Raw genomic sequence first — 10,952 nt, 5'->3', positions numbered from 1 at the left:
TAGGCTACATTTAAAGAAAATAAGTAACTAAAGTAAAAACCGTGAGGTACAGTGGAGCAATGGAAGAGGGTCTACACAGAGGAGGTGCTGTAGAGAAGGAGCTGGCAGACCACATCTAAAAGGCTGGCTTTTTTCTTTGTCTTACTTCAAAGAAGAATTAACTGGAATTAGAAATGTAAAGAAACAACATTCCTGCTCCCAACAACTGGATAAAGAAGATTTTATCAGGTAGGATGTGCAGGACATTATGAGTTAGTAGGTCTGCAAAGGCTGACTTATCTCGTGTAGTTAAATTCAGTGGAATTAATTATATTCTTTTAGGTCGACATTTGTTCAAGAATATCATGGCACGCCACCATCTCTCCTCATTTTTTTCTGCCACATACTTGACTAGATGCCCCATTTTTTCATTAACAATTTTGTTATGATTATTATTTTTTGCTCCTCAAAACTACAATGGCTGTCCTTTTAATTTGGATGACTATCCTGATTTAACAGAAATTACAATGGTTTCACAAGCGCTAAAAGAAACTAAACTTTATTTGGCTGGATTTATGTTGTTTAAGTCAGCTATAAGGAAAGAAATGACTATTTGTAAAAGGAAAATGTGTTATTAAATTTCATTTTAAAAATAGGTAATTATTTTGTATGAATTATGCTTAAAATGTCAGATGGCTCGGTTAACACACTGACAGGAGCACTTTTTTTGGGGGTAAGTCATATTTCCAGGGCCCACTGACATAGATGCATTCTTATAATTTCAACTGATAGAGACATCTTGAAAAAAGGGTACATGTTTTCATTGTTCTTTTGTCTTATTTTTCTTTGCAAAGTGGACAACATGAGTAAAAATTGGCTCATCTCACCCCACTCTTTCCTACAAGTTTGGCGATTTAGTCAAAGATTAGTGCTTATCACATTGTAAGCCACATTACCAAAAATAGTGAAAAAAACTAACTGAGGAGCATACACATCAGGCCATGGTGTTTGAAGTATAACAGTCATGAAATTTATCATAACTTGATTCACAGCAACATGTATGTCAGAAAAATGAAAAACACATTTGTCTTTGTCTGTAGCCATATATATATATGCACATTTGTACCACACGTTTCACAAATTTCAAGATATTTCACAATAACAGCACCAAAGAGCTTTTGATTGATTCCTCAACCCCACTAATACATTCATTCATTCATTATCTTCCAGATATACTAATAATCTATTAGATACAGAAGTGAATAATTTACAATAAAATAAGGTACATTTCTCATTTCCAGTACTTTTATACTACAATAATTCCATTCAGTCTCCACATGCATCAGTCTTTGATGAAGGCTGTGGATTTTTAAAATTTCACATAGGAAGTAAAGGTTATTGTATTGTCTTAATGATTGAAAAACCTGTTACCTTGTAGTGTTCAACAAAGCAAGCAGCTTACTAATGCTGAAAAGATTCTCTTCAGCAACTCATTCCTGTGCTTACCTCCCGCATGGAATAGAAACTGTACACCAATACTCTGAGAACTCACAGTGGTATTAAAATCACAGACCAAAAAAAAGTCAGGTACTGCATCTTAAAGATGAAAACGCCACAAAGTGTTTTGTTGTAAAATGTTAAAATCCTCACCAAACCAAAACAACACTGAACAATTGAACCATCATACTATATGACAACACCTTCTCTGGATTATGCTTTGGTTTGGTCCAAACTTAATACAAACGCATATACAAAAGATCTTTTTGTAAGCTGACTTTTTGTGAGGCATCCGCATAAGCAAATTGCGTTCACACGTCAGATGCAGTGGGTTTCGTGCTGACACTGGCCTTGCAGTGACCTTCAGACAGGCACTTTTTTTTTCTTCCCAATTCTGTGTTGAGAAATAGGCCTTGCTTGTTCATTCATAATGCTGGATTTAATTTTTTTATTTTTTTATTTATTTATTTGCTGATTGGGTCTCACGAACTGCTGCTCAGGTGTTTGACAACTCGCTTTCTTTCTCTACATCTACTCACTTCAGTGACTTGCATCTAGCCAACACAATCAAATAATAAAACACAATTCAGAAAGATACCATCACTTTACACTTTCTGTCACCAGTCCTTTACTTACTGCTGTACACTATGTACCACTTATCTTGCAGAGATAGAGCTGTTGTGGTATGAAGCAGCCATATTCTCCGGGCACCTGTGTCTGTTGTTGTTTTGGATTAATAGATAGGACTATACCTTTATTTAACAGAAACCTGAAGGATCCCTTAGTAATCTCCTCAGAGTGTCAGAGTGTCTCTAAATCTCTGGAACAAAGTCCTGTATGAATATTTTGTGCAAAAATCTTTCCACCACCACCCTGTCTTTGTTAGATGAGCTAGTGTAGGTCTTTGTTTTCTTCCTTGTACAAGGCATCAGATGTGCAACTGGAATACATGAACTGCTACAGAACATGACACAGACAAATGAAAGAGAATGAGCAAAACCAAAGAGAGTAAAAGCCAAGAAAACAACCAAAATGTGTCCAGAGGAAACAAGAATCCATCTATGTCAAAACAAAGCATCATTCCAGAATTTTCTTGTCCATGGATTCTTTGCCATTGGTCCGCGAGTAAGGCTCAAAAGCAGAGGAGCTCAGGTAGCGGGCAGAAAGTTCCTGCAGGTTGCCAGCCAGCGAGCCGGCCATTGACAGGGGGTTGGAGGAAATGCGGGTGGTGACTCCGCTGAGTAAGGAGGGCATCGGGAAGCTGAAAAGGCCATGAGCCGCGGGTGAACTCTGCAGACTTGCCACCGTCCCTGAGCTGGTGACGGCAGGGAGAGGAGGGCTGCCCCCCGCTGTGCTAGTGCTGCCGCCGCCGCTGCTGCTACTGCTGCCATTGCTGGCCATGGCCATTGAGGGAGGGCGCAGAGCGGAGCCCAGTGTGCTGCTGCCACAGTGGGGCAGGAGGCCCGGTAGGCCTGGAGGCGTCAGCAGCCGACCCTGCTCCAGTAGTCTGAGGACACTGCAGGTTGCTGCTGTTTCTGAAACCACTGAACGCAGCTCAGAGTCCTTCCCCTGGTCCTTCTTCTGCTTAGTACGCCGATTCTGGAACCAGACTTTCACCTGCAGAGGAATACATATAAGAGAAAGGGCCTTCAGAGGCACATGCTAAATGTAATGTGTAACATTGCCTTTATGGGACAGGTTATTAGATTGAATACAACAATACTTGAAAAAAATGCTAACGTTGGTGAGGCAATCAGAGAAATGCAATAATTCATATTCACTGATACATGTGATCAGAGCACCTTAGTGGCCGAATAGTTACAGTGCATGCAACATTACAGCTACTTTGCTGGTTCGAGTCCATCAGAGGACCTTTGCTGCACTTTCAGATTATGCTTACAGGCACACGCACACACGCACACACACACAAACACACACACACACACACACACACACGCGCGCGCGTGAACACACACACACACACACACACACACACACACACACACACAGTCCACCAGGTAATGATTGAAGACTGTGACTGATCAAAAGCTGCGGTGATTTAATTCAGTCATGGCAGAGAGGGCTCACTGGGATCCACCATCATACAGGAGGCTAATTCAATCAAAACTTGCTCAGAGAGCCTTTCATATGTTCAACACTGATAAACTGTCTCAGCCTCTTACACTACAAAAGGTTCAAGCATGAGCTCAAATCCAAATAGCCAGCTCCTATGTGTAACTTTTCTATTTTTAAAAAAAAAAACATAGACAGATCTGCCAATAAAAAAAAAAATACATTTATTTTATTGTTTATTAGTTTTGTATTGCTTATTAATTGTTGCGATTATGTTGCAAAATGGTGGTGTTATTTATTTAAAACTAAAATTATCAGCTGACAGTGAAAAAAAATCAATTGGCAATAATTTGATAATTATTTGATTGTTTAATTAAATTACTGAGCAAATAATCCAAACACATGCTGGAGTCAAATTCTCAAATGTTGCTGCTTTTCTCTGTTTTAGATTATAATAAATTAAATATAATAAATTAAATATCTTAGTATAGTTTTTGAATAGACAGAACAACCAATATAAGTATGTCTCCTTGAGTTCTTGTGATATTTTAGTTGTTTTTCTCACTTTTTTTTTTTTTAACATTTTAAAGACTTAACAACCAGTTGTTTAAGTGGAAATCTACGTGACATTTAAAAATCATTTTTAGCCCTAAAGTTTACAGTCCACTTTCATAGATAAACAACACATTTTAAAGGTATGAACACACTGAATAACACATTCACTGAAAGTTCGTTTCACTGTTCCTGAAAATGTTTATTTTCCCTACTTCAAAATTCAAAATGGCCACCATCACTTTAATAACCTGTACCTTCCTGGCCCTTTCCTGGCCCTAAAAATGTAGTTTCACCCTCCAGAATTACATAGAACATCATATTTCTACCTTAAAACTTTAAAAAGGCTGCCATATTTACAGGAATGTGGGAAAAAAATCAATACTGCATAGTATTGCAATATTTTGTGTGGTGATATTGTATCAATACAGAAACACCAAGTATAGATGTTTTGTTATATGAATTCTTAATGCTGCAATGGTGATACCCACCTCTAATAATTACATCTCAGAATATGATAAAATCTAAATCGTTTTTGTAGTTTCTGAAAATTTCCAAATTCTTAAGATTTATTAATCTCCATTTAACTTGGATAAAAGTTTATCTACTATATTTGTTTCAGAAATGTTTCCCACAGTTAGGAGATTTTGTGGGTAGACTGTTTATTAGCTTAAACAGTATATCCAGCAGTTACTGGAGTATTAAGGTAAAGAAAATAAAGCTCATTCTCTATATTCCCATACCCAGGGATGGAGAAAAGAATGCACTCTTAGTGATAAATTAACAATTAGGTCAGATCATACATCTGACTCAGATCCATTTAGTTATTCTTACACATTGTTCAGTTTTATATAACCGCAACTGAATAAATGTCAAAACTGATACAAATAGAGGGTTTTCTGTGAATTTTGCTTGTTAATCTTCTGTCATCACACCTGACTACTTTCATACGGAACTAACTGTATATGTACCAATCAGCAGCAAGCCACTAGCTCAATCCTACGGCTAGTCCAATCACATTTGAATTTTTTTTTTTCTTCAGTGGGTGGTTTAACTCCTCAGTAGCTATTAAAATCCATGTCATATCAAGAAGTCCTGCCGCCCAAACCAATGTTTTCTGTTTGCCACGCAAAAACGGCTCACAAGGAACATCTTGTTCATTTTAGAGGTTACATTTTCAGTGCAATGAAAACAAGGTGATGCTGGGAGCTCAAACAAACATGATTAGGTGTTCACACAGCAAATGGCGGTCATCCTTTAATGTAACAGCCTGTGAGTACCAGGGAACAAAATGTTAATTTCACTATGTTGTCATTAAAAAGCATTTCATGAGGAGAAGAAGCAGACACTAGAAGAGAATCCTAAAGCCTTTGTCCTGCCTCACTAGGGATTAAAGGTTCTGTTTCACCTTTATGTGTGCAAAATAACATCTCCAGATGCTTATTAATTTGTTTTTATGTAAAAATAAAAAAATAAGCATTTGTGTGGACGAAATGAAAAAGAGAAACATTAAAACATTTAAAATATAAAAAGCAAAAAAGCAACATGTGCACAGCTGTTAATAAAAGGAACAGTGAGTGTGTTGTACGTCTACAGACAGATTAAAGTTGTCAGTTGTGGTGTCGTTTTGTGAGAAAAGGTTGACCTCTCGCAGACCTCTACCCAAGGTCAACTTCCTTCCGCCGCATTGAAAGCCACAACACATTAGCACAAAAACCAAGCTGATGGCACTATTAGCCGCTTTGCACATTTGAAAAAAATAAACAAATAGAAGCATGAAACTCGAGCTGAAAATACACCAAAACTTTGAGGCAGACCGCAGTGGTTCTCTTGAGTCTAAATCATACTGCGTAACTGGGTGACTTGCTTTAGAAACGGGTGATAAACACAGGGTGCATATGCTGTTCATCCACGGCGGACGCTGCATGACCTGCTGCTGACCCCACACGTATGACATGAGGAGAAAGTCAGGGCTTTTTCCCAAGGCAGCTTCCATTTGAGCAGCTCTGGGTAATAACGCCAAACACTCTGTCAGCTACATTGATGCTATATTAGATTTATGAAGGAGCCCAATGCTTTTGTTTTAAAGGCAGACATACAATTAGAACTATTTCTGTGGGAAATCCATAAAGGTGCAATTCATGATCTAAATACAAACCAACAGTTTGCCCAGGCGCTCATATCTAAAACACTGAACTGGAACCTGCGAGCACTCCTAAATGAACTGAGAGCTCTCTGAATACCAGCACTCCACAGCAGCTACAGTTTTTTATGATTATTGGTGCCATTAAAGATTTGTTGACATCTGTAGTGCCTGTAAAACAGGTCTATGTTTTTAAATGATGATCAATTGTGAAACACAAAATTCTTATTATACTGTATCTTGACTCAAACTGTAAATATGTGTGCAAGTATAGTATTTTGGTATATGGATGAAAAATGATTGCACCTTTAAACTAAACTGCTCTGTATAAAATGGACTTAATTATTTATTTGTGTCAAAGCTTACGAATGAAATTAAATTAATTTGATTGGATGGGTAAATTCACCTTCCTCTGTGACAAAGCAAGTGGTTCTAATACATTGTAACATAATCATGTGAAGTCAAAATACATGGTAGTATTTGATGTGAAAACAGACACAAAAAGGAAATTATTAAATTCCCACTATACATTGCAATTCCGATTAAAACAACACTCTCCATTATGTCTTTCACACAGAAGATTGTCCAGTTTGCATGCAATAAATAACATTAAAAAAAACCTGGAAGAAACAATTGCAGTGCATACATACCTGAGTTTCAGACAGATTAAGCTGACGGGCCAGTTCTGTCCGTTCCCTCCCAACCACATACTGGCACCTCTGAAACTCCATCTCTAACCGGTACAGCTGCTCTGCAGTGAAGGAGGTGCGAGTTCTCTTTGGCCGGTCCAAATCCAAACCCTTCGGCAGGATAATCTCTCGGATAGAGCCTTTAGCATCTGCAACAACGAGCACTTTGAATGAACAATGCTGAGGCAAAGAGTAGAGGCAAAAATAATTGGAACAGATGCAATATTTAGTCTATGTTTTAGTCTTTTCTTTTCCTTTTATGGTGTGGCTCTTGTTTCTATCGCTGTATTGCCTTTGATTTTATTAATGCATTTATTTCTGTGAAAGTTGCTATACTAAATAAAATGTATTATTAATATATTCCTGGTGTAGATGGTTTTAATTTGTTCATTATGTCAAACATTACAATAAGAATCATAAAAATGATTATTATTATTATTATTGTTATTATTATTATTATTACTATAGATAGCACAGTAGCTGAGGTACTAAGAACTTAGAGTGATAAGTCAAATTCTGATTTTATTTGCTAAATGTAACAACAGTGTATATGGAGTAAATGTAACACAGTGTACTTAAAGAAAATACTGTTTGTCTGAATTATGCATTACATCTTTGAGTTTACAACAGTCTGCATTTGTGATCAGTCCGGTATAAATCTTATGAAAGGAAAAAATTCAAATGTCTTTGAAAAGATAAACTTATCTGTAAGCAAAGTGTTTACAAATGTGTATACATAGTTAGTGAAGATGACGTATTAAATAAGAATAACAGAAATATGTTGTGGTTCCATTTCAAGTTCTGTCATGTATTCCATGTTACCACAAAAGAGAAATTACAACAATGGTTCAAAATTAAAGTAAAATAAACACAATCTCCATTTAACAAGCATGCGTAATTTTCAAAAGATAGTGTTAAATTTACCATCATTTTAAATAATTTTAGATTAATTCAGAATTATTTTGTTATTAATAAAAACAAATATTAAATGACTGATGTCCAACAGAATATTTTGAGGGATAACGTTTCTCTATATTTTAGGTGGTGGGGCTGCTCTGTCTCATTATGTCTTGCGTAACTAATCCAAGTTATATTTATAGTTTGTTTTCATACACTCTCAGTGTTGGCCCAACACTGCATGAAGGAAATTACATAAATCACTCTCTGGGCAACTGACACTCATACACACAATTCCAGAAATGATTTGTTGATATTATATATCTCCAGGAACAAACTACCGTATCCTTTTTTCTATTAAACCATTTTGAATCTTTATATTTATCACCCTGAAAGTGTAATGCAGTACACACAATGTAAATCCTGTAGTCATTTTATTCTTAAATGCATGGCCATGCACACACTCAAATACATCCAGGGAAATAAAAGTGAATTATTAATTTTAGTTATTAACATTAATTACAAAAAAAACAAAACATTTACTATCTAATTATGAAATAAAAAATATATATTTTTCTTGTCATAGTAATTACATTGAATGACAAAAATGAAAAGAAATAAACCATTCAGGTCATACCGTATGGCCTAGAATTTAGGATACATGTCTTTTATAATAATTAGCTTTTTAAAATGACAAATAATTAAGTTCGCTTACATATTTATGTTTCTGTGATTGTACAAATAAAGGCTACATAAACTTAAATTAAACAGACAGCAGATAGTTTGCTATTAACTTTAAGTTAAGTGAAATCTTCCTATTATCAACTTTCTCTCTACGTATCAACAACCACTGATATTACAAAGGCTTCATTTTTAGTATAGTTCCTGAAGGTACTCTTTCATTTTGTGATTCTAAAATGTGTGTAATCTAACAGCAGTTAAAACTGTTTCTTCAGATTAATCTGTAGGATCTATGAAGCACTACACTGCAAGTTCCTAATAAAAAAAAAGAAAGAAAGAAAGACCACAAGCCTTACCTCGGACAAGTATTCTCCGACAGTAGTCTGGGTCCCCCGTGCTCCCCCTGTTCTTCTCACAGTTGTCCACGGTCCCAGAGGGGGAAAAGGAGTCCTGCTGCTCCTTGAGGAAGCTTTTGGACAAGCTGCCCTGGGAGTCCTTCTCATCTTTCCCCTTCTTTAGTCCATTCTTCAGCCCCATCCCTTCTGTCTCTTGGTTGTACCTGACCTCCATGCTCAGTTTATCCTCTTGGACCTGTGGCTCGTCCGCCTCTTTTTTTCCTTTGTCAGGTGAAAAAAAAAGAGGTTACAGAGAACACGGTGCACCAGATCGTCTGGACAGTGTGGGGTTTAGTTTCAAAACAGCACCTTTCAGCAGGGTAGAGTCAGCTATCTAATGTTTGATGAAATATTTCCGTCGCCCAACCATGGAGCCCTATTATCACTGACCAAACTCCCTTGCCCAATGATCATGGACCATTTTTCAGTGAAACTCAACAGTAATTCAATGCCCCCCTTTCCTCGTTACATAGACATAAGGCTGATAGATAATCTCCAAATAATCAGAGCCATGGATGCGCACTCGCTGTTTCAATTGATTACGGTAATTTTGCTGCCTCCACATTTGCGTAACCTCATGAATACACTAAATTGTTTGGGGAAATAGATCAGGTCTTGATAGAGGGGTTTGCTCATCCCATCCACCTCAGTTTGCCTGCTCTCAGCCCAGAGAATCAAGACAAATGATTGGTCTTGCCTCGCAACCAAGCCTCGGTGAACCCCACATGAACGCAGACAATCACAGAGGTGCGACTCTTCCAGACCTGAAAAAAGTTCCCGGGTGCTTCATTCTTCCGTCCGCAGAACACAGCCATGCATTTTTTCCCCCGACTTTTCACAGCGTACCTGATTACAACAGCATGTCAGCGAACTTTGATCCCGTTTTTCCCTTTGACTCTCTCACCAATCAACGTAATTCTGCAATGTGCGGATCTCGCCACTATGCTATTGTAGGCAAGAGACACTGGGAGAGAGCCAGAGAGAGGGAGAGAGAGAGAGAGAGAGAGAGAGAGAGACAGACAGGTGAAAGGATAACAAACAAATCCACATCAGTCAAACTGATCAAGGCAATGACGACCCAGCCGGTTTGAGCATTGCAACAACATCAGGCTCTGCTTAAACAGGGATTGTGATGAAGTTTCCTGTGTTCATTCAGAGAGCTATGCAGAGCAGCCCAGCGAGGTCCTGGCCGCTAATGCCACATCCTTCAGTATTCAAATGATTGCACCCCAGAAGCCGTGTTCAGCTCTCACAGTCTTAACCTGCACATTTGAAAAAGACAAAAAAGGGAACAAAGCTTGTCATTAGTGTTTAGGCTGCCTACACTCTTTCACACACATGCATACCTCTGGAAGAGCCCCTACCTCTCTCCACCACTCGCCTTCCAGCCCACTACCCACCAACCACCAACTCTTAGCTATTTTCATTGTCAGTGTAACAATATCTCTGAACACAGCAGTGGCCAGTAATCCAATAAGACCATTGATTAGGCCACAATGATTCAATTCAAACTAGTGGCCTAGTGCAAGGAGCATTCTCTGGCCCTTCTTGTCACCTTAGCTGGCCAGAAGCCCTCTTCAATCTGCCCCCCTCCCTGAGTGCCATTCATGCCTTTATGGGAAACAGAGAGGAAAAGGAGTGAAAGATGGCAATTATCTAATTGGACTATTAACAAACAATTCTGCGAGTGTGGCTGCCTGGCAGCAGTCTCGGGGTGGGTTTAAGGGCCGCATGTTGGACTAACTTTATTCACTGAGTGTTTGGGGGGCTGCTGCTTGGAGAGGGGCAGGATCCATTGTTTGAGAAAGGTAAAAAGGAGGCTAAAAGGGGAGCGACTAAAGGGGACCTGGGCTTCTCAAGCTGTGGTGCATGGGAAATAGATTGAGGATGCAGCATCTTGGCCTCTCAGCTAAACACAATGGCTGAGGAGGAGAAAAGACTGATGTGTTCACATCCCCAAAAATATCACACACTCAGTGGTGCAATGTGTGAAGAATGCTGCATATTTACCGTATAACAGCATGTAATCTCTTGTACAACACACAC

At 38.3% G+C, this 10,952-nt stretch overlaps 1 protein-coding gene across 2 annotated transcripts; it reads right to left on the bottom strand.

Moving 5' to 3' along the window:
* Nucleotides 1-899: 899 nt before the first annotated feature.
* Nucleotides 900-10,069, bottom strand: vax1 (ventral anterior homeobox 1). Of its 2 annotated transcripts, none has more exons than XM_050071186.1 (4): nucleotides 9,671-10,069; nucleotides 8,868-9,128; nucleotides 6,895-7,082; nucleotides 900-3,093 (listed from the first exon to the last, which is right to left on the bottom strand). In XM_050071186.1, the coding sequence occupies exons 2-4, from the start codon at nucleotides 9,079-9,081 to the stop codon at nucleotides 2,554-2,556; spliced, it is 942 nt and encodes a 313-aa protein (XP_049927143.1). In that variant the 5' UTR covers nucleotides 9,082-9,128; nucleotides 9,671-10,069; the 3' UTR covers nucleotides 900-2,553. The 2 variants fall into 2 exon arrangements, with proteins under 2 accessions (XP_049927143.1, XP_049927144.1); XM_050071187.1 differs by having other exon boundaries at nucleotides 9,753-10,069.
* Nucleotides 10,070-10,952: the final 883 nt, after the last annotated feature.

Source organism: Epinephelus moara, chromosome 19 (genome assembly GCF_006386435.1).
Source record: "Epinephelus moara isolate mb chromosome 19, YSFRI_EMoa_1.0, whole genome shotgun sequence".
Lineage (NCBI taxonomy): Eukaryota > Metazoa > Chordata > Actinopteri > Perciformes > Serranidae > Epinephelus > Epinephelus moara.
Note: the sequence above shows the minus strand (reverse complement) of the source record. Positions and strands in the feature narration are given on the sequence as shown.